The 24,620-nt window shown below is 30.4% G+C and overlaps 4 protein-coding genes, 1 long non-coding RNA gene and 1 other non-coding gene across 8 annotated transcripts in view; 4 read left to right on the top strand and 2 right to left on the bottom strand.

Annotated features, from left to right (window-relative positions):
• The window catches only part of LOC130897240 (tyrosine-protein kinase-like otk), a 118,373-nt gene that overhangs the window by 40,565 nt on the left and 53,188 nt on the right, over positions 1-24,620 (bottom strand). The window lies entirely within an intron of this gene.
• On the top strand, positions 1,490-2,491 carry LOC130897246 (kunitz-type U19-barytoxin-Tl1a-like). The gene is made up of 2 exons (XM_057806005.1): positions 1,490-1,713; positions 2,244-2,491. Exons 1-2 carry the CDS (start codon positions 1,602-1,604, stop codon positions 2,429-2,431), a joined length of 300 nt encoding a protein of 99 aa, XP_057661988.1. The 5' UTR covers positions 1,490-1,601; the 3' UTR covers positions 2,432-2,491.
• LOC130897244 (kappaPI-actitoxin-Avd3c-like) lies at positions 8,901-12,636 on the top strand. 2 transcript variants are annotated; one of them, XM_057806003.1, is made up of 2 exons: positions 8,901-9,093; positions 9,489-9,807. In XM_057806003.1, exons 1-2 carry the CDS (start codon positions 8,982-8,984, stop codon positions 9,674-9,676), a joined length of 300 nt encoding a protein of 99 aa, XP_057661986.1. In that variant the 5' UTR covers positions 8,901-8,981; the 3' UTR covers positions 9,677-9,807. The 2 variants fall into 2 exon arrangements, with proteins under 2 accessions (XP_057661986.1, XP_057661987.1); XM_057806004.1 differs by lacking the exon at positions 9,489-9,807 and adding an exon at positions 12,375-12,636 and having other exon boundaries at positions 8,911-9,093.
• On the bottom strand, positions 14,191-17,586 carry LOC130897243 (U-actitoxin-Avd3h-like). Of its 2 annotated transcripts, none has more exons than XM_057806002.1 (2): positions 17,412-17,586; positions 14,191-14,430 (listed from the first exon to the last, which is right to left on the bottom strand). In XM_057806002.1, the coding sequence occupies exons 1-2, from the start codon at positions 17,524-17,526 to the stop codon at positions 14,243-14,245; spliced, it is 303 nt and encodes a 100-aa protein (XP_057661985.1). In that variant the 5' UTR covers positions 17,527-17,586; the 3' UTR covers positions 14,191-14,242. The 2 variants fall into 2 exon arrangements, with proteins under 2 accessions (XP_057661985.1, XP_057661984.1); XM_057806001.1 differs by lacking the exon at positions 14,191-14,430 and adding an exon at positions 14,660-15,029.
• Positions 21,990-23,083, top strand: LOC130897247 (uncharacterized). Its single transcript, XR_009059677.1, has 2 exons — positions 21,990-22,145; positions 22,863-23,083. It is a non-coding gene; the product is annotated as an uncharacterized LOC130897247 (long non-coding RNA).
• Positions 23,218-23,288, top strand: Trnag-gcc (transfer RNA glycine (anticodon GCC)). The gene has a single exon. It is a non-coding gene; the product is annotated as a tRNA-Gly (tRNA).

The raw sequence follows: 24,620 nt of genomic DNA, 5'->3' as shown, positions 1-24,620 counted from the left end.
TCCAGAATACTTGAAGCGGGATATAATGCATATTATTTTAATGAGAGATAATGACAGACATGCAATATTTAACCTTTAGATTAAAACTTTATTTAACACTGTGGTTTAAAGTAGCATCAGTGAATTTTTATGGAAACCGTGAGTTTCCCAATTTGCATAATGTTCAACTATGTACGTAATTGAAACATTGTAAACAAAAACGGAAAATTCTGTTCAAAAATAACAACAAGGATGTTAATTATGATTATTGGAATATTGTCTGAAAAGTTTCTGACCTCGATCTGGAGATGTCATTACTTGAGTCACGACTAGGGATCTGCGACAGCGACAACCAGCGATGTCAACACCAAATGGTACTGAACGAGCCCATCAGCATATTAAATGACTGACTAATGTTATCTAATGATTGAGGAATCATTCATAAGTGTAGATAATACCTGGATCCACTACTACGCTCCTGAAACGAAATAACAGTCAAGACAGTGAATTGCAAAGGACGAACCCGCTCCTAAAGTGACATAGACGGATTCATTACTTGGAAAAGTGATGGCGATTATTTGTTGGAATAGAAATGGGATCGAAAATAAACAAAACGACTGCACGTAAAAAAAATTGCTTCTCCATAATGGGTACACACTTTCTTACACGGTAATCGCCATGGATGAAATTCACGAATTGTTCTTCGAATTGGTTAACCGTTCACTATATTCGCCGGATCCGGCTCCCAGCATTTTTTACCTCTTTCCAAACCTGAAAGTTGCACTTGTATGAGGGAGATTTTCTTCAGACGATGATGTTGTATGGAAAGGTTAAAAAGTTAGAGCATCGCCGAAAGAATTGTATGAACTATGTTGAGAAATATTAGGTCGGAAATATTCCACACAACTCTTGTACAATCATATTTGCAGCTTTGTTTGACTAGACTGTCTTCTAGTACCATGGATGGATCTCTGAAAAGGGTTTTTTGTTGTGACATATGTCGATGGTTTACCTGTAGCGTTGAGTTGCGTTTTCAAATGATGCATATATTTTTAATAACTCGAAAGAAATTAGTAGATTATTATTTCCTATTACATGAAAATTAAAAAATAGTTATCGACAGTTCTCGGGAATATGGTTTTTAGTCATATAGTATCAAGTCATTAAATTTCAAACTTTCCATTTGGTTTATGATTCTCTTGACAAACAAATTATTTATTTTACCAACGAACATCTTTTTGACAGGTTTTTATTTTTTTTATCGATTTAAGAAGAATTTACTATGTATTTTTATCATATTAAACGCATAAAAAAACTTTTTTTACGAAGCTCGCATATCATTTTTCGGATTTCTATTTTCTATAGCAACAGCATGAAAAAGTTCTTCGAAGATTTGTATAGGTTTATTGAACATTATTATATTCTATATCAATAACATAACTATGAGATAAATATTTAAAATATACAATATTATCAATGCTCCGAAGGTCATAAACATAAACTCTGTATAATTTTATCAATACATAACTTCTGTATAAAAACTCATATTTTAGTGACATTTTGAATAGTTGTCTACCCTTCTTCATACACGAAACATAGTGAATACCAAATATAATTTGAATATGAATCAAATCATAGTAATTAGTTCTTGCTTGCTTATTGTGAGCATGGTTACTGGAGCTCCTTCGGGAGTGGATGATCATTCGGCAGCAGTTGAACCATTTCAAGTTCAAGGTTAGTAATTATTCAAGTAAATATTTTTTTTCATAACCAAGAATGTCCATATTTTTCATTTTAAGTAACCAAATGTAATGTTCAATTTCGCAAATGACGATACTTATATTTGAAAAAATTATATTAGATTTAAATGAAAGAAAATAGTTTTAAAAGTTTGCGCCATATCCCATATAGGAGCCACCAGACTTAACGACGGGGTTTAGCTTGAGCTTAACCTCACCTCGGCAATTTCATATTCACCCAAGGCGGGCTGAACTCTGGGTAACCCGACCTTGGCCATCTCCTAGTCCATATAAATCTCGCGCTATGTCAACTCATCTTGCAAATAAATTTAATAAATGCCTTAAAAATTAATATATCGTGTAACAAATACAAATATTTTCAGATTACTGTTGTTTTAACTTTATTTTTTACCAAAAGAAACCTCAAATCAAGGCAATTTATCACGGAAAACATATAAAAATTTCTAAGATATAAAAAGTTAAAAAAAAAACATTTTCATATATATAAATATATTTTATTTCTAGATTGTAGCCTGCAAGTTGAAGATGGATCAGTATCTACATGTTTTGCGGCATTTCCTCGTTATAAATGGAGCGTTTCCGATAATGACTGTGTTAACGCAATCTATGGTGGATGCCACGCAACGAAGAACAACTTCCAGACTAAAGAAGAATGTCTGAAGGTGGCCAAACCAGTTTGTGCGACAAAATAAAATTTTCAATGAAATATCAAATTTAAATTGAAAAAATTTTCAATAAATATTATAAAACAACTCTAGTTCTGATCTATTTTCCTCATTTCGTATGGAGTTACCGAGCTCATTATATCAGAAATTGTTATTGAAAGCTACTCACCACGAATTGAAAACAAAAAATGAAAATTTCGAGTCAAATAAGGTTCTCAAGACACTTAATGAGTAAACTTTATTATTAACAATAAGAGGAGTTTATAAATATTTCCCTACAATCACCAATAGACTAACAATCCCATTTATACTGAAGGTAAATAATATGTGATCTTTTTAAGAAGATAGTTGAACGAATTTTGAAATAAGATCATTCAACTACCCTTTTCTTCGAATCAATTGAAAACCAGCCTACATACTTTCTCTTACGTGTGAAATAGCTTTTACGAATCCATTAAATAAGTATCAGAAATCATTATAATAGAAAAGAACGTAGCTATATTAGAACCTGAGATATAGATCTTTGAATGTAGAAAAATTGCCAAAAACCTACAAAAATCCATAACTCCACATTGAATGCCCGCGCCTAGCTCCTTTCCAACTCAACCGATTTAAGTGTTCAAAAACTCAAAAGAAAGAAGGTGTTTCATCGAGTGTTCTTAAACCAAAACGAAGTCTCTATCTTGAATAGAACCTGAGATATTGAGGATAGAACGTGTGTATGTGAAAAACTCCCATAAGTAATGTACAGGGGGAAATCGCATTAGAGTATAACTTGAGAATGGTGAAAATTAGATGAAATCCGATGGTTGATGGCTGATCTGTGCATCAATACCTTTCATTGAAAAAAAAATTAAGCAAATCGGTTGGGTAGAACGCCTGAACGGACTTGGAATGGAAATCATCAATTTTTTTAATATATAAGATGAATTTATAACAGTCTAGTATGCCGATTAAATTAAATTTTTGGTTTCTGAGATACAGTGTACTGACAATCCAAAGTTATTCATGTTTCAGTAACTAGAAATAAGTGGTTCCATTTTTGTATTAATTAGAAATCTGGATTAAATTCAAAATTGCTGATAGAGGGAACGAGTAACATCTTGTTGCTTGATGTATCAAAGCATTATAATAAATGGTGACTGAAAATTGTTGTTCGAGTATGCAATTTCGTGCTATTTCAATAGATAAACTTGCCAACTTTTAACTGAACACCTTGTTTATATTGTAACTATTTTCTTACCTAATTGTTGGGGAGTAGTAGTCACTTATGTTTTATAGCCACTTAAATTATTTTTTTTTAATAACAGGTAAAAAAAGAAAAATGAAAGAATAGATTTCAATTTCTATATCGTCTACCAGAGACAACAACAATTTTTTTTATAAAAAAGAAGTGACTATTGCGAAACAATAATTGATTAACGAAATAAGAAAAATGTCAGATGAAATGAATTATTAGAGTTTTTTCATAGAATTAATTCAATATTTGTCACAATGTTCAGATGACTGTAATCGCCGAAGAACAATTACTGCTGAACCATTTGTCATGCTTTGCGATTTTATTAGAACAAAAGAATATTATATAAATCATATGTATTACATATTCAATTATGGAACTAAATGTATAGAATAAATTTGTACGTTACAAGGAACAATTTAGTATCTACGAGCTGGATGAAATCCTCATTTACCTTTTTAAAGAGTCTAAATGTACTTTGTCACACTAACAATAAATCAATTTACCTAATATGGATAGAACGTGTGAATAAAAAATAAAATTTAACTATGAAATATCATGCATTGTTAGTCATTTTATACACAAAATATGTTTCTAAAATCTCTATAAATTTGTAGTTTGGATTAATAAATTTATTACTTTTTGGCTAAAATAGCCCTCGAATAAATTGATGAATTTGTTCAGTTGTTAGAGTTTTCGATTTTTCTTTGGCAGTTCCAAATATTCTGTAAGATCTTAATCAAGATAAATATTAAGAGTGCTATGTAGCATCGAGTGATATGTCCAAAGACTATTTGGTTTGATTTTCTCACCTTCATACTAGGATGGTCCTGGTACAACAAAGAAAACACAAAAATTTTGGTGGATTTTCAATGTAATCACCTGTACGAAGCCATCTTTCAAGTCTGCGAACAGAAAATAATACGAGGAGACTAAATCTGGGGAATAGTGTGCATAAGGTAGCAATTCATTAATTTTGGTCATTACTATAACGGATGTGTGAGCTGGTGTATTATCTTTATAAAACAACACTTTCTTCTTAGACAATTGCGCACGTTTTTGTTTGATTTATTCGCTCAAACGTAGCAATGAGTTCGCAAAATACTCGCCGTTGATAGTTGTTCATTTTTCCATATAGTCAATGAGAACTATTCCACGCACATCCCAAAAATACGACGCAAAAACTTTTCCTACAGATGGAACGATCTTTACTTTCTTTGGAGCCGGTGCTCTCTTTTCAATTCATTGTTTGGATTGTTTCGTGTGTGAAATATTTGACTCATGGTTGTCATACGGGGTTATTTTTATTAAACATTACCAAACACTCGATGGAAACATCTTCACGACGTTGTTTTTGTTCCATTGTGAGCAATCTCGGCACCCATCTTGCACACATCTTTCTCATATCCAAATTTTTAATAATATGCATTGTCCCGCATTTTTTGAAATGCCTAGCTCGCGCACTTTCATTCGACACTCATCCAGTACCTCTTTGTGGATTTTCTTCAAGATTTCTGGAATGGTCACCTCATTTGGTCGACCATTGCCGTCGACCGTTTAAACTCTTAACTTTAAGAAGCAGTTTCACCTAGAGTAGAATATAGTTCGACTTTTATATTGGTTCTGCTAACACCTTAAAGCCTTTCAAAAAAAATTTTAGTATCACCTAACGATGACCAATTTTTTCAATGTTTACAAATTCACTGAAAACGTTTACTATTGATGACTGTCAAACAAACTTCAAATTTAAAACATATGCTGTATAGAATGTGTACTTTCTAATACAGTGTTATTTTCAAGCAACTACCTGCATCTCTAGGTTAGGCCAGATACTTCTGGTACCATCCTCGTGAAGTATTAACACATTTTCGGAAAAAGAGTTGTTTGTTTTAGCCTCTTCTACGATATTTGGCGCCGTATATTCTACTAATAATTCATCATCAATTGAAATGGTGATATCTATATTTTAATAGAATACAATCACTCAAAAATCTACATTAATAAATTAAAAGCGACCAATTGCACGTCTAAAATCTTTAACAGTTAACGAACAATCAATATATCAATTGTATGTCCTTGACCGTATCCATATTTAATGGAAAATATATACTGGATAATATTTTTAATTCATTCTATAATATTTAATATACGTACTAAAAGTATACTCTGAAAACTTGGAAATTATTGAGTATAGATTTAAAACAAGCTTTTTGTGCCAGCAACATAAAAGTGTTGCCTTATAAATCATGGAATTTAGTAATACTTTCATTATTATTGAAATATACATTTACATTTGGTTGCAATCATTTAATGACTCCAATGCATTATCTTATGTCAATACCTAATAATTATTTGACAATTGTTCAAAATATACAATATTATCAGTGCATTAAAGGTCATGATACAACTTCTGTATAAAACTGTGATTTTACTAACATCGTCAATAGTTGTCTGCTTTTCTTCGTAAGCAAAACATCCTAAACCAATATTCAAAATGAATAAAGTTATTGTGATTTTCTCCTGTTTGCTTGTTGTAAGCATGGTTATTGGAGCTCCTGCAGGTTCGGACGATCAACTATTGGTAGCAGCTAAGCCATTTAATATTGAAGGTAAGTGAAAATATTCAAGGAACTCTCTTATAAAAAGATATTTTCCAAACATCTCCACGCGTTCCAGTAACGCCAATTTCAACATTTTCTATTTTGGACTTTTTCTCACTGGTAATTTATAATCATAGTAAAACATTTTTGGATCTATATCGTAGTAAGTAGAGAGGCTTATTCAGAAAAATATTTTGTATGTATAGTTTGAATCTCCACCGTAATGTTTCTAAGCCAAATTATAGAAATGCTGGAGCTGGTAAAACATTTTTTTCTCCATATAATTATGATTGATATATTGAAGAAAATAAAAGATTATCACGGAAAAATTCACGATTAAGTTGATTTCAAACATTTCACTTTTTAAAACTCGACAATTAATTGATGGAATTTTCTAAAAAAGCTTGTGAGTTTGTTGGTCATTCGCTAGATACAAAAGTGTCTTCGACTATGTCTTCAGAGCAAGGACGATTCTCTCCATTTTCTTAAGCAATATAAAATTCTGTTGAAAACATTGATATTTAGACAATTCTTTCACCAAATCTAGTATTTCCGATATATTACGATCAAGGGGATTAGTCTTTCCCTTAGGTATATAATTCCATGCCACATCTATCTTATCTCGAGGAGCCTTCAGAATTTGGGAAATATACTAAAAAATTCTCATCCTTCCACTGGTTACGTCTTGAATATGTTCCATCAAGAACAAACCTGAGAATCTTTGAGAGATAAGGATAAATTTTATCCTAATAAATAATATAAGGCGTTAACTTGTTTAAAATGTCGTAAGAAAGGAATCAGAGGAGGTTGAGATATTTCTGTCTGAAGGTGACCTTCATCGGCAAGCACTGATTGAAATTTAGGGTTAGATCACCCTCATTCATCTTCGTTTTCCATATTTAAATCCACGTCGATTTTGTCGATTGTCAAGAGTCTATAAGCACTTGGCATTCAAAGGAACCTTCCATGTTACGTAAACCATTGAGTTGCTGTTGTCGTTATCGATGAAAAATGATTTCTTAGAGCTTAGAAATTTAGGAAATGATAATGGACTTCTGTTGTCTTCAAAGTTTTGGTTTTCTTGTATACTTTATTTTATTTTTATATACTACGCATAAACGGTGGCAATACCAAAAATTTGGGTCGGTCAGACGAAGTTTTGTCGAAAACAACAAGGAGTTTCAAAAAACAAGTTTCAAAGATGCAGATCGTTGCTTTTTACAACTAAAAATGTCGTCATTTGTCGAGGTATCATAGATTAATAGATTTAGTTTATAATAAGTCTCAATTTAAATAACTTTTAGATTTAAAATTGTATTGATATGATCGAGAAAATGATACAAAAGTTTCATTATAAACGGTTAAAACAAAACATTTATTCTTAAATAAACTTGAATATGCTAGTTACTTTCAGCAGTCTATCAGCACGTAAATATTTTTTGTTTTAATTTCATTCCAAGGACCAAATAAGAAAACTCGTAAAACCGATTACGTATTTTTAAATAATTAAATTTTCAAATATTTCTTATATATGTTACACACAGGCCATCTAGGTCAATAGCGTGGTAATAATTTTCTGTTTCTTGCATTCGCCGTCCACACATCATCTATTTTTGGATCTTCCTTTTTTTCGTGTTCCTGCCTTATTTATATCGGTCATTTTATTTCCTGGTTTGTCCTTCGTCTTATTGACTTCCTCCTTTTTACCTCCTAATATTCTTTTAAATAATTCCCTCTCCCATATATCTAACTTTTTCTGCTCTACTTTATTCAGTATCCACGTTACGCTTACGTAAGATGTAGCTTAGTTTTTGGGAAATGTTCTTGGAGATTAGTATCTTATTTATTGTCCCTGCCTGTTTGCTTACTCGAGTAAACCTTGCTTCTTCTATGTTTTCTTCCTCATTGCCATTGTCTTTAATAATTTTCATGCGTTTTCGGATGCGTCATTCTCTTGAACTTTCTCTTCGTTTACTCTTAGTCTGCCTGCACGTACTTTTCAATTATTTTTCCATTGTTGATAAAATAACCACATATGCTAGCAGCTGCTTTTGTATTTAATGTTCCCGTTGTGTTGATTCCGCTGCTTCGTACTATCCATTCCAGTATTTTGTTGAACAAAGTAGTAGGTTTCGGTTTAATGTTAATTTCTGTTATGGTACTTTCAGGTGTTGTATTCCAACCCCATTCTCTGTGTCTGCTTAAGAATGGATATCTGTTACGGATCTTCCAGTTCGAAATCAACGCTGATATTCTCTCTATATTCTTTTTTATGTATATCAAACATTTCTTAGGCTTTTGAATTCTCAAATCTCATACCTAGTTTTATGTGTATATTTTCTAATTATCAAATACATAAAAATTTTATACTATTGGAAATTCTGTATCTCAATTCATCTCTCGTATTACTAGATTTAGCTTTTATATCATTTCTCCAATCTACATTTTAATAAGAATAAGTTAAAGGGGAATTTTCTTTAATACTCGTATTAATAATTCATGAAAAATTTTATTCTAGTTTTTTTTATATCTATCATTACGTCTGTTATCTAAGTACATCATGTTATTTCTAATTGGTATCAGTTATGTAAATAAAATAAATGATTACATTAAATATTATCAATACACAAGAGGTCAAGATATAACTTTTGTATAAAAGCACACATTTTAGTAACATCTTGAATAGTTGCCTATTTTTATTCATAAACAAAATTTCGTAAAGTATTAACATAATTTAAAAATGAATCAACTTTTACTTTTTTCCTGTTTACTTATTATAAGCACAGTTGCTGGAGCTCCTTCAGGAGCGGATGATCAAAAATCGGTACCAGTTAAACCATTCCAAGCTCAAGGTTGGTATCATGTACTTAAATACTTCTATATACATTCCAGATTTTAAATATCCTCCCTCTGTTTACTAGCATTGTTCTCTAATTAATCTGCCATCTTATTTCAAATAAACTTAATTACACTGAATTAATTTCACATTGTCAATTCTCATATTAGCATAGCCTATTCCTATTTCATCTTATTTTTCATTATTAACTTAATCAATTTTATCTAATTTTATTTATTAATAAGTGTAAAATAATTTTAAACTTTTTGTACTTTGTATTTTCAAATAATTTCGATTTTCTACAAAATTAATAATTTATATTGATATACCCGTTGATTGATATACCAATTTTTGAGAACGGAATAGTTAAAATTTTTACAAAAAGACGGAATATAAACTTGATATTTGTAGATTGTAATTTACCAATTGAAGATGATACAGAATTTTCGTGTAGAGCTTTGATGCCTAGATATATGTGGAGCGTTAAAGAAAAAAAATGTGTCAGCGAATTTTATGGTGGATGTCATGCTACTGTAAATAACTTCAAAACTAAAAAAGAGTGTCAAGAGATTGCTGAACCAGTTTGTTCGAAAATCTAAAATTCTCATTTTTACATTCCAACATCACAATTAATAGCTCAAACAATTAGGTGCAGTAATTACGTTTGGTGAATATTCAATTATGTATTGTTATAATATTTAAATTTAATAAAAACATAATTTATTTGTTATTCTCTAATTTTATTTAAGTTATATAAGCGAGATGTTTCCACCTTGGTAAACAAATAATATTTGTTTACCATAACGAATAAAATGCGCGTTTAATTATTTAAATAAACTGGAGATTAGTATTCTATTTATAAAAATCCAATATTTGACTAAGCAAAATAATTTTCAGATAGATAATATAATACAAGACAACTCATCATATTTTATTGATATAAATATCAAAAATAGAGCGAAACCAAATTATTGAACAAATTTACCTTTTACATTTTGAATTTCAAAAGTGGATATTTTGAATAATATTCATAAACTGGTTATGGACCAGTTTTAACGTGATAACGTGTTAATTTTTAAAAATTTCATTTAAAAGGTCTTTACATACTTTATTCAATAATGGCACAGTTGATCAATTATTATTTATACCACGTGAATAATTTTTTATCTTTCAGTTTACGAATTAAAAATTACTATTGAGAATTATTAATAATAAGCTGTGGTAACTCACCCTATGTTCAATAAACTTTATCATTAAGTAAAATAGTATAAGTTTTAAAAAAAAACCATTGAGTTGCTGTTGTCGTTATCGATGAAAAATGATTTCTTAGAGCTTAGAAATTTAGGAAATGATATTGGACTTCTGTTGTCTTCATAACATCTGACAAACGTTTATTTTTCCAAGTAATTGTACCGAAAATATCTTGGAACAATTGATATTTTTCACCTTTAACATATATATAGAATTGACTATTTTTTTTATAATAATAATGATTTATGAAATTATTCTGTTTTTGTCCTCAATATATCTTATTATTTGGTCCAGTTAAGCAATAAAGTTTTGGTTTTCTTGTATACTTTATTTTATTTTTATATACTACGCATAAAGATTATCAGTAAACGGTGACAATACCAAAAATTTAGTTTCAAAGATGCAAATCGTTGATTTTGACAACTAAAAATTTCGTCATATGTCGAGGTATCATGTTTAATAGATTTAGTTTATTATTATTTAGATATTATATAGATTTAGATTATTAGAATTATTGATAATAAGCTATGGTAACTCACCCTATGTTCAATAAACTTCATCATTAAGTAAAAAAGTATAAATTAAAAAAAAGGATTATTTTACTACCTATTACCATGGTCGTTAACCTTTCTTCTGCGAAAAATTCTTCCCCTGTGCTTTTTATCGTTTCTTCTTGACTTCCAGATTTTTTTGATCTGTCTCTTCTTCTTTGTCAGATGTACCATTTCCATTTATGATTTCAATTATTTTTTGTATCGATTAAACGTTCAGATTCTTTCTCATTCTTTTATTTCTTATTTTTGTTACGAACAGGTCTTTTCTAAATCTTGTGAGATATAGAATAATTCTAGATTTTCGATATTTTTTTATTTGCTCCTTTAATCACGTCATTCATGACGATGTTAAATGACTCTAGGCTCAAAATTCCTCCTTTTTTTAACAATATTCACTGGAAAATAGCTTGACTACACGTTATCTGTTCTGGCGTATTTAGATTTTTCGAATATAGACTAATTATTACTTGAACGAGTTTTCGGGGTATATTTTTATTATGTGACCCTTCTCTGACTATTTCTCTTCGTATTTGATTGACAGTTTTCTTTATATTTCTAAATTCTTCGTACATTCTGACATTTGTTCCCTTAGTTTTCTCTATAAATTGTTTTATTATAAATATGTGGTCATGTATGTCTTCTTTCAAAGTTTTCCTTCGATAATTATTGCAGAGCCGTTTGCTTGTGAATTGGAACAACGTATTCCATAATCGATTGATACCTTTCCATCGTTTCATGACTATATTTTTCAATATTTCTCCTGTAGCACCATCATGTTCAGCTGGCTTCCTAATCTAAGCTTTATAACATCATCTTTTATCATCCTCTTGTATCTCATTTGTTCTCAGCTCTTACTTATTTTGTTCCTGAACGATCTTTCCAGTCAATTAGTTCTCGAGGTACGTTTTATTTCTATCTATTACGTAATTTTCCATTTCCATTTTCATCTTTGGTCTTTTGCTCATTTAGAGATCGCAGATTTTTCATTGTCCTTCAAAACAGCTTCTGATTTGTGTGGAAATTATTATCTAATTTACTCCCTAAGTCTTCCCATAACTTTCGTTTTGCTTCTCTCACAAAAAATTGTACTTTATTGCGTTATTAGTTCTTTTTTTATATTTACATTTAACCATGCTTTTATAGAAGCAGTGGTTGGTAAATTAGATTACTCAAGTATCTAAATTATGACCAATTTAAGTAAAATTCAAAGAATAAAAGTTTTATTTTGATAGGACGTGGAAATAAAACTCATCAACAAGTATGCGATTTGTTTAATGCAAGGTACCTTGTCAGATCTATCAGTCGATTAATAGTTAACACAAAAAAATAAAGAATCATGTTGTTGTTTCAGAATTCATGTAACAGTAATAAGATTTTAAACCAGTGCTTTCCTGATACTTGGATTTGTAGACAATCAATAGAGTACACTAGATATAGAAAATATTTTTTTACAGCTGATGTTTCGTGTGATCTAAACAACTAATATTTTCAGACTGTAGCCTGCCAATAGAAGAAGAATCAGACTATAAATGCAGAGCCTTACATCCTCGTTATAAATGGAGCGTTTCCGATAATGATTGTGTAGATGCATTTTATGGTGGATGCCGTCCTACTAGGAACAACTTCGTGACTAAAGAAGAATGTCTAAAGGTGGCCAAACCAGTCTGTTTAAAAAAATAAAATTCGATGACATATAAACCCCATTATAATTATAAAAATTTTTTTAATGATAATTAAATTTTTTTCAATTCTAATATATTTTTTTCTTTTAACTTATTAGTGGTAAGAAAGTGGTTAAAGGATAATGGATTCTTCGTTAGGCTATAGTTTAATATGATTATAAATGTTGCCTGGTACCTTTTGATGAGTTTTTGTGACGCATATTTACCAGGTTATAACGTCACTCAGAATGCCATTGAAGCTTTTTGGATACGACAAATAGATTTTATACATTGCTTTTATCTTTTTAGGACGTGAAAGTATGTCATAATCAGGTTAAATCGAAAAATATTTACTTAGATTATATTTTAATATATAATGAATATAAATATCTAAAAACTATGTGGCTTGTTTTTGTTTCTTAATTTGAAAAAGTCACTGATCGAGCAGGCATTTGACTCGAATGAGGTGGTCATCGTCGCTGAGGAGGACTACTTTGAACATCTCGAGAAAACGTATACTCAAAACGAGTTAAAGTTAAAGAAAGAAAAGTACATTCGAATGATCATTTTCCGAGTTTTATTGATTCGATTTATGGTTTTAGATAAAACCTGGAATCACCACAACACTCCTAAAAAGAAAAAACAGTTTGAAAACTTTTCCCAAAAAACGCATACTTTTTGAGTTATTGATTTTTTTTTGTAAAAAATTTAACCATACCCTTAAGGATATGAAAATGGTTTCTATTCGGTTGCTTTTAGCAAGGTCAGTCGTATTTGAAATTATGTTGTAAAATTTTTCATTTCATTCAGGGTGTGTATAAAAAGTGTTCAAAGTTTAACTTCATAAAAAAGTATGCATTTTTCGTAAAAAGTTTTCAGACAAAAGTATACTAAAATTTTACGTAGATTTTAAATATGTTTTAATATATAGGGTGTTCTAATCAAAATAACAAAGTTACAGTCGACTGTTGAAAAGATCGTATCCGAAAACCCAAACGTAGAAATTTTCATGATTTCACTATAAGTATTTTGACATACATACAGATAGTTTTAACTCGTCGTGAGACACCCTGTATATTCCATACAAGAACTAGATAACGCACAAAGCACTTTTAACACCTGTTAACTTCTATCTGATTTGATTAAATAGTTTTTTAACGTCGTAGCTTTTTGATAAAAATTCCTTTAATTAATTTGAATCGTTGTAGTTCGTGAGAAAATTCTCTACAACTTATATTGGAATATTTGGTTTTGGATACACACAGGATGTAACAAAGCTATACATCATTCGGTTGTGATCTTAGAACCACTTCTACAAGCTTTTAGGAACATTATCACTGCCAAGGCTTCAAAGATTAAGATCGAATCCACCAGGCCCATATCTACAAGATGTAAAATCTCCAAGAGGTGTCTCAATATTCCATTACATGACATGTAAGGTGATGAACCTAATCTATAACATAATGATCTCCAACTTCTAGTTGTAATTTGGTCAACAGTCACCATAGATGATTAATGATCAGATCACCATTCCGCTCCGCCTCAGTGAAAACAAGAATGGAATTTTAATGGGTTATGCTTTCTAAAATCAGTTATATACTTTTTTCTTACCAAACAAACTTCTAAGTGGAAAAGAGAAAACATACGTTGGAATAAGAAAAATTTTTATTATCAATATTTAATAATATTTCATCAAATTTTATTTTGTCGCACAAACTGGTTTGGCCACATTCAGACATTCTTCTTTAGTCTGGAAGTTGTTCTTAGTAGCATGGCATCCACCATAAAATTCATGAACGCAATCATTATCGGAAACACTCCATTTATAACGAGAAAATAAAGCTCTGCATTTGTAGTCTGAATCGTCTTCTATTGGTAGGCTACAGTCTGGAAATATCATTGCCTTAGAGATTATATAAACTAGTGGTAGTTTGGAAAGAATATTTCCAATAATTGCCGATAAATTCTTCTACTGCAAAAATTAACGAATGGAACAAATATAAACCAAAACATTCATATTAATAAAATATAATAAGGAGTCTTGTAATATATTTATTTGCCTAAAATTATCTTACGTATTCAACTTTATGGAAAGAATATCCTAATGAATTGTGTTATATCGAAAAAAAAGTGATATAAAGTGATTATAACTTTATTGAACTAAATTTATTATAACATGAACATCCATTAAATGTAACTGAGGTACCAATTAAAGAATTCATGGAAAAATTATTGTTTAAAGGATGTTGTTGGAGCGACTACTGATTCGGAGCGTATCCCAATTGAAAAATTGTAATTTTATATTGTCGAACAAACTGGTTTAGCGACTTGTAAGCATTCTTCTTTAGTTTTGAAGTTATTTTTAGTAGCATTACATCCTCCATAAAATTCGCTGACACAAGTTTTTTCTTTAGTGCTCCACATAAATCGAGGCAACATAGCTCTGCATGCTAACTCTGAATCGTCTTCTATTGGCAATGAGCAATCTAGAAATATTAATTTTTCATTCGTCTCTTTATAGAAATTTCGATCAATTCTTTTATGATTTAGCATTAAAATTTATTTTAAGGCTACTTGATATGAAACACAAAGTGAACAGAAAAATTTCGAAGCCAAAGATGGATTGAGACGAAAAGAGGCCCCATATTTCTCAATATATTTATTGATCACATCATTGAAGATTTTAGGCTACAGATAAATATAAGAAAAAACTGATAATAATAGTGAAAGAACAAAGAAACATATTATATCAAACATGCAAAAACACATAATTATGGGAACCACAAAAGAGATAGCATAAAAAGAACAGAAAAGGCCATAAAAACTGCATAAAAACTGAAATTACAATATTCCAAACAGTTTTCAAACCAGTGAAATATTGAAGTAAAACGTGGTGTTTAAAGAAAAATAGAGAATCGAATCTAATTAAGTTGGAATTTTTGGAACCGATATTTATACTGAATACACTGTTTAAACCACCACTACCCACGTCTTCAGAGACTGGAGATAAACAGTTTATCTTTAGTCTCTGAAGACGATAACTTGGTTATCGAAACGCGCGTCAGACAGTGTAATCGTGAGTGTTGGTGTAGTGGTGGTCTAAACAGTGTATTCAATCGAATCTAATAGTTATAGACATGAAATATTAGAGGGAAGTAAAAACAAAAATAAAGCGCTTCTTAGATTTCATAATTTGTATGGTGGGGCCATCTATATCGAAATAAAAATAATAGGGAGGCCAAGATGGTTAATGATAAGGATATAACGAAATTTGACACTAAAATTACATTGCAAAAAATTGAACATAAGATTGAAAGAAATTTTATATGCTGTTTGAGAGAGATATATTTGGAAATATATTGAAATTTAAAATGAAATTTCTTTTTCCTACGACCACTTTTGAAAATGGTAGTTTGCACAGTCATTATTACCTAAGAAAGTAGCTTGTTTCACTATATGTACTAAAAAATAACAAAACATACATGTATTGAAATGCTTATTTTTCTTATGTTATATATGGTCTTGAACGATAGAGGGAATACGCGAATACAATGTAAATCTGGCTGGATGTCGAAAGGCAAAAGGCCAATTTTAAGAAGACTAAAGAAGTAGACAATATGATTTTTTGAGGTTATATTAGTGTTTACAATAAAAATTGAAAGTTTGTTTTGATTGGGGTTCAAATACATACCAGTATCTGCAAGATAATTTGAACGTTAAAATTAAGTGTCATTACTATTAGTGATGAAAATATATTCTTGATAGTGAAGGAAAACATTCTTCATGACTGTCTTGATTTTACTATCAGGTAAGTTATAAGTTTGAAAAAAATATTTCATAATCATTCTTATCATTTTTGTCATCTCTACGATTACAAAATTAAAAATATTTTGTAGGATTTTTTAACTTTTCAGCACACGTGTTTATATACTTTTCAACACATGTGTGATATTGTTTAATTGACTTTATTATTTAAAAAATATGTTTTTTTGAAAAATTTACGTGGTCGAAGAAAAACTAGTGTACTCGTTACGTTTAAGCACTCGCTGCTACGCGGCTCCTATCACAAAATTCTTGAATTAGAGGTGGAATGGTATACAAAATGTCTTTGTGTATTTTAAGTTAACAGATTTGAACTATAATTTTATTGTACCAGTTTCTAGCAAATATAAAACATATGTATTATGTTTACCCTCTATATAAACAATAAAGAAAATATTTAAATAGTTTTCCTGCTTTTTATTAACAGTTTATTTTAATAAATAATATATTTTTTATATGGGACTATTCGCTTAAAATTTGCATTTTTTATAATGAGACGTCAAAAATACGTCTATTTGGAAACTTAATCTATAATTAAATCTATTAAACTCCAAGTTATTTGAGATAAAATGATTTCAAAATTGACTCAGGATAAAGTAAAAGAGCGTTTCTAAGTTAGTCTAACCTAACCTATAACCTAACCTAACAAAATTTGCCCGCTTTTATAAAAATCTTATGGTCTGAGAACAAAATTACAAACACTTAAAATGCATTATGTAGCTATTTTAATAAATCAAATTGTGTGAATAATTATGTGAACCTAGTCCTAAGTCACTATCAAGTATAATAAGTTTTACTAGTTCATAATAAGAGAAAGAATGCCGTAATAATTACCCGTCAGACGTGAAGATTGCGCACAATATAAAAATCGAACAACGAAATACTAATTTAAGAATAAATTTGACCAAATAGAAGAAAAAAGGCTCAGTTAACTTGAAAATTGACAATGCAAATTAAACTCTTGTAGCAGAATAATTGTATATCGGATAGAAACAGTCAACTTTTTTAAAAAAATTAATATTGTTATCGAAAATTGATATACTAACCTGAAACTTGGAATGGTTTCACTGCTACCAATGTTGCGTCATCCGCGCCTGATGGGGCTGCTGCAACCATGCTTACAACAAGTAAACAGGAAAAAATTACTATTATTTGATTCATTTTCAAAATATATTTCCAAATTTTACGATGTTTAGCGTATGAAGAGAAGCAGACAACTACTAACGATATTACAAAAATGTGGGCTTTTATAGAGAAGTTAAGACGTGACCTTTTGTTTATTGATAATACATATTCCAATAATTTATCCTATGTTTGTGTAATTGATATAATTATGAGGAAAGAGAGCCTAATGGTAGCTAAACCAATTTGTTAAACAATTTAAAATTTCCAAAGACATTATAACTAATGTCGTAATGTTTTTTTAAATATCTATTTTCGAATTTCAACAAATCCCTAATCAATAAGCAAACAACCACCATTCCTGGAATATAATTTGAGTTATATTTTATCCCGACAATAATTAGTACAGCAATTAAATTGAGTGATTGTTTTTCCACTCACTGTTATCATATTTTAATGTAATAAATTTGATAATAATTATAAAATAATAAATGATAATGAATTAGTGTAAAGTATTGTTTTTGTCCTCAATTTTGTAGGATTATATCTAATTATTTGGGCTCATCCAACAATAAACTTTTTGACATTTTACGTAACTTATTTTTATAAACTAGTAATAAAGATTATGTCAATTAGTGTCAATGTAAAGCTAATTAGATGATTTACGCTAGAAGGGCCAAAAATTGAACATTTCTTTCGTGTGTGAAATGAAAACCTGTTCAATGCATGCTCTACATTCCACATTAGTTCATAGGACTCTCCAGTATTTTGTATAGGTTTTCGGAAAAGTATAATGTACAACACGTACATAAACTGCATTTTTCATATTTGAATGACAAGCTCCGGTTTAACATCTTGTTGAAACAGCTTCCTTCCCGGCATTAAATATACTATTATGGTTTAAATAAATAAATTGGTAAATATTCACTGGTAAGTTTTTGTGTTCATAAAAATCTTTATGGATTTACTTTTGGTTTAAGCAAATTTTGTATTATAACTTTCATATGAATTCGAATTTTCTATTTATTTGGGGAACACAACGAATGGAATAGAACAGATTCCTGTTTGGTTATATTTTAAAAAATATAAATTCAGTTTTTTTTGTTTGTTAGAGCATAAGCTCTAGTCAGTTCCATTCTTATCTTTGATTTATAGAAATTTCAGTTGTTTCCAATTTTGTTTCCAAAAAATAAATATATTTTCTCCCAAAATTGTTGTGTTTTCCTTCTTGGCCCAGTTTTCCAAATTTTGCTCAAAATCAACAATTCAGACGAAAGAAGTTACTCTAAAAATTATTATAAATACTTGTAAAATAATATGACACAAGTAAGATCATCTCTAATTATCTCTAGAAGATTTAAATTCTCTATAAAAAATTGATTTTACTAAAGTTGACAATTCCGCTTCCTGGATAGCCACAAAAGTTACGAATTTATGGTTAATCATTAGGTCTTTGCAGGAGGACTGATTATGTATTTTTCGTTTCACGTTTTTTCAAGTTTAAGTTATTAAATTGTATTTTCAGAATGAATATTGTTTTTTTTACTATCATAATCTTACGGGATAAAAAAACTTTATTGTAAAAACTTTTATTTGCATTTTTATTATTTTACTTTCTGTTCTTTGGACGGGTAGATGAGTTTATGTCATCATGGCGGTCGCTTTCTTTTTAATCTTCATATTAATTATTTCTAAAAAGGATACATATAACTCCAAAGTATCCTTATCAATTACATAATAGTAGGAAAAATTATTACATCAAATGTTATCAATATACAAGAGTTCATGACCTGACTTTTGTATAAAATCACATATTTTAATAATATAGTAAATAGTTGTCTGCTTTTTTTCATAAATAAAACGTAAACTACTGATATAATTTGAAAATGAATCAACTTGTCATATTTGCCTGCTTACTCATTGTTAGCATTGTTGCTGGAGCTCCTTCAGGAGCGGATGATCAACAACTGATAGCTGTTAAACCATTCCAAGTTGAAGGTTTGTATCTTATTTTAGATATTTCTACACTTCCCTTTTTAAATAATTATTAGTTTAACATGATCTTTTCTGCGACAATTAATCGAAATTCAAAAGAATATTTAATCTTCTCTTTCATGTTGTAATGTTTTTTTTCTTATTTATTTATACTATTTCTATTTGTGGGGTGAATTTATAAACAGTATTTCACGCACTTAATTTATTTAAACACTTCCACTAGACTTAACTTATATAATTGATTTACCGGTTACTTTTCTACGTCGTTCCATTATGACTTTTAATTATAAAATAACTCACTCTGCTAAACACGCTCGATTTTATATCAGAAACGACATTTCTAGAAATCTAGAGAGTAAAGAAACAAAAACAAATAAATAAAAAGATATTGACCGGCTTCAAGGTCTATGTCGTGATCGAGTTCGTAACATCTTCTTCTTCGACTTAATCATTAATTTATTTCGTGTTTTTAATTGGATTTTTTGTACTACATTTAACTCCCAACGAAGTTGGTAGACTATGGAATTCAAACTTTCAATTGTCGTTGTCAAATAATTCTGTTATTAGAAAGTTAATATCATATCTATGTTTTTAGATTGTACTAAGGTATATGGAGGCTCTTCCGAAGTCGCTTGCGCAGCATTACTTCCACGGTTTTATTGGAACGTTACAGAAAAGGATTGTGTCGAGGATTTAGGTGCATGTTTTAACACTAGAAATAATTTCAGAACTAAAGATGATTGTATAAAAGTGGCAAAACCGATATGTTTAACAAACTAAATTTTTTTAAAATAAATACATCTACATCAAAAGTTTCCATTTACCTAAACTCCTCCAAAACCCTGAACCGATTTTAATTTTTTTTAATGACAGAAACAATGCACCTAACCTTTTAATTAATCGACTGTTCTAAGTATTCCCAATGGTTCATTTAAGAAATATATTAGCTTATGCGCACTTCACTATAGAGAGTACTAACTACCCCCCACTGAAGTGGGTTATAACCGTCACTTTTCATACAAGTTCCAAAGGCTTGGTACGTTTCAGCCTGCGGAATGTGTCTCGATTATCGAGAAGTTCCAACATTTCGTTATTTATGTTGTCATGGAGTCGTTCTTCGTGACATTCAGCAATCTTCTTTATTTCTTCTCTGACTGTTTTTATATGGAGTTCTTGGTGTAGATCTTTATCGCGGATATAACACGGGGTGTGAACCATATTCCTTAGTATTCGGTTATGAACTCTTTGAAGGAAATCATAATTACTTTGCCTTGTACATCCGGTTTGAGTGTTGAGTGTACACTAGGTTGTGAGAATCTTTCTAGTGACCAATATAGTTTCAGTTTCTCTGTTTTCTTTTTGATATGCTCCTACCACTTTAGTTTAGTATCCAAATATAGTCCTAGATATTTGATCGTTTTCGTATTTTTTTAGTGTAACTAGGAGATGGTTTATCTTCTTGTAGGTAAAATTGGTATGTGCAGATATTCCCTCATTGATTTTAATACGCCAACTGATTCTTCAAAAGCTATTATTGCAGTTTCGTCTTTAAATTTACCATTTTCCGTAACAGGGATATAACAGGTACAGTATAGGTCACTGCTTTAATCAGTCCAAGCTCTGGATATTCATTTGCTTGTTCAACTATGAATGTGGGTTCTTTCAGGTAAATATTTTCTGATTTTTAGGAAAAAACACTTATGCTACGCTTTACCAAATGCTTTTGCAACGTCTAAAAATACAGCTGAGCTTTTAATTTTCTCCAAGAGGTGTCTATTATATTTGTTGTACGATGTACTTTATCTATCGCGAAATGTCTGTTGTGGAAGCCAAACTGATGGGATTGAATCATTTCGTTTTGATCAAGGTTTGTATTCTTAAGGTGGATTAGGGCACCAACGGGCACAGTCAGAGACAGTCAATTCAAGATCGCTGCCTCGGGATCTCAGTAAGAGTGGTGGGCACTACCGTATCGTGACAAAAATAGATGTTAACGTGTGCGATACTGTCCTCGTCTGATAGAAATCTTTCCTCTAAAAGTAAAAGTTTAAGGTTAAGAAGAAGGAAAAGGGCACTGAGGAATGGAGCTGGTGAATATCGTGAGTGATCAACTAATTCGAAGTGATTCTGATTGATTCGGATTCGTTTGGTGTGAAAGGGCCCTTATTTATGATACATCTCTTTTCCTTTATAACTTTCAAGTTTTTGGTTGGTATTCAAATTACTCTTCAATTCATCTTATATGCCATTTTTTATTTTAGAATAAACTGAAATAAGATTGAATACAATCTTCTACTATCAATAAAAATTTTATTTTAGTCCTAAAAGCGATCGTCTCTATTTTATTTCATATTAATAATTTTTAGATACATCTAATTTCAACTTATTATTTTTATTCCATATCAATTACCCAACCATAGGATAAATTAGTGGAATATCAAAACAAAAAAGGTGAAAGGTCATCATCTAACTTCTGTATAAAAACAGATATTTTAGCAACAGTTGTCTGCTTTTCTTCGTAAATATAACACTGTTAACTACTAATTTGAGAATGAATCAACTTGTAATTTTTTCCTGCTTACTTGTTGTAAGCATGGTTGCTGGAGCTCCTTCACGAGCGAATGTTCGAAAACTTGTAGATGATAAGCCATTCCAGGTTGAAGGTTGGTATCAATTTTTCAAATACTTGAAATTTCTGTGTTCTCTCCACGTTTATTCATATTTTTATTTTACTCATATCACTTTTTTATTTGATGGATTAGTCTCATTTTGAATAAACTCAATCTTCTTTTTATGTCAAAAACAAACATAAGATGGTAAACCCTAATACACTCGAGTTCTTGGTGGGATTATCTCGCATTGTTATATATCGGATTAACAAGATACTTTTTGTTTTAATCCTTTGAATATCACTTAATTTTTGGATACCAATACGCCTATTATTTTACAACCAAGAAGATTTTTGATATTTTCTCTCAAATTGTCTGTAATTATTTTTATATTTGGCTGAAGATTTCTTTCAAACAAGCATATATATAATACTCCTGTATGGACAGTTGTTATAGGAAAAAACGTCCCTAAGTTACGGTGCCGACAATATTGATTTTCTCTCTCTCATTCGAGACACTTTATCTATACTGCGCATGCTTGAGAATGCGCAGAACCGAGCTGGAACCTCGGAGGATAGAGAAATCGTTGCCGTTTTATCCTCCATAGTCGGAACAGCTTTCACTTTTGTGGTATTCACTTACAGTTTTTCTATAGGTATTATTTGGTTAAAATAATTTTGGATATGATAATGGAATTCGAATAGTTAAATAATTTGATTAGTTGAGTTAAATAATTTAATCGAAAAATTAAAAAAAATTCAATGTTTTTAGATTGTGAAGATGTATATGGTGACTCCTCTGAAGCTACTTGCAGAGCATTATTTTCTCGGTATTATTGGAGCGTTGAAAAAAAAGACTGTGTCGAGGATACAAGCGGATGTGCTAACACTAAAAATAATTTCATAACTAAAGATGATTGTTTGAAAGTTGCAAAACCAATTTGTTTAACAAACTAAAAATTTTAAAATAATAAATTCGATTCTATAAATCTATATCGATAGTTTTTCTTTTTTCGTTTCAAAATAAAAAAGGAGTAACACTTTTCTATTGAATTATATCTTTTATAAATTTTTTGATAGTGTTTTCCTACAACTCTAGTATATTTGATAGTTTTCAATGTAACTAAGCATCGGTGGTTCAGTGGTAGAATGCTCGCCTGCCACGCGGGCGGCCCGGGTTCGATTCCCGGCCGATGCAGTCCGAAAAAATATTTTGTGTTTTTTTCTTCAATAAATTCTTTTTCCTTTCCTTTCTCTTCATAATTATACCCATTTCTTCCAATTTCTCTCAGAGGAACCGCTTACATTTGGAGATACGGAAATTCATATTTAAAGATTTTTATTGCGGATGATTGACCTCGATTTCAGGAAGAGTTCGATGTAGAAAAGGATTTTTTTGCCTCTGTCGATGCAGAACGACCCATAAGGTGCTTCTTTAAACGAAAGGAGGCAACGATGAGATTCAAAGCTAACCTAACCACTATTGCATTGAACTGAACCATTTCCACCTGAGCAACAACCTTTGTATTGGATTTCTTGCAGCTATATCCTCTGTTAATATTATGATCTGTGTCCTGGAACCCTTGCAGCAGATCTTTCACCATTCATTAAAGTATAAGGCCGTCTTTTTGGCCGGCGACACTGGTCAAAGAATTTCCAGCGCTTACTCAATCCAAATAAAAAAAATCATAATCATTCCATGTTAATGGCACCATATATTTGACTGAAAACGGTTTTCAGATTAAGCCCTCAATTAAGAAAGCTTCAAATTCCTTCTCGACCACATTATGGTCGAAGGCAAATATATACTGTCCGAGTAAACTGTACGTGTTTCAGTATATTGAAATTTTCTTTTATTTGTAACTTTATTTAGTTATTTTTATGTTTGTTTATTAGTTTTGTCTACAAATTGTAACAATTATTTGACAATATTTTTCTATCTGAATTTTCGGCGAACTCATTTGACAAGACTGTATTCGATACAGATATTTTTATAACAATATTATGCAAAATTGACACAATAAAAATTAAGCTGACGCATAAGCTCAAATTTCCTATAAAAATAAAAAAGCTTTATATTGGAGAATATCTCGATTGCCTCGTATACCACGTATAAAATACGCCTAAACATGAATTACCTAGAAAATATGATGATATCAAATTACGAGGACTGGTTATTAAATAAAGAGATTGCGTGCCTAGAGGGCGTCCTAGACGGGTGGAGTAAAATTCGAGTAGTTCGTTGGGTAACTAGATTTCTTGTCTATGCACATTACAAAACACGTTTCCGTCACTATTATAGTATTTGTGCAGTAGTGGTTTGAAGCGAACGTGTCTTTTTCTCTTGCCGAGTGCTATAAATTGTTGCATGAGGCCTATGGAGACATTTCTCTATCTCGTGTGCGTATTTTGGTGTGGGCCGAGACAGCACTCAAAATGATCAGCGCCCAGGTCCCTCTGTAACTGTTTTAACTCCGGAAACAGTGACCAAAATCAACCAAATTGTGCGTACAGATCGTCCAATGAGCAT

The sequence above is a fragment of the Diorhabda carinulata genome, chromosome 8 (assembly GCF_026250575.1).
Source record: "Diorhabda carinulata isolate Delta chromosome 8, icDioCari1.1, whole genome shotgun sequence".
NCBI lineage: Eukaryota > Metazoa > Arthropoda > Insecta > Coleoptera > Chrysomelidae > Diorhabda > Diorhabda carinulata.
This window is presented reverse-complemented; position numbering and strand designations above follow the sequence as displayed.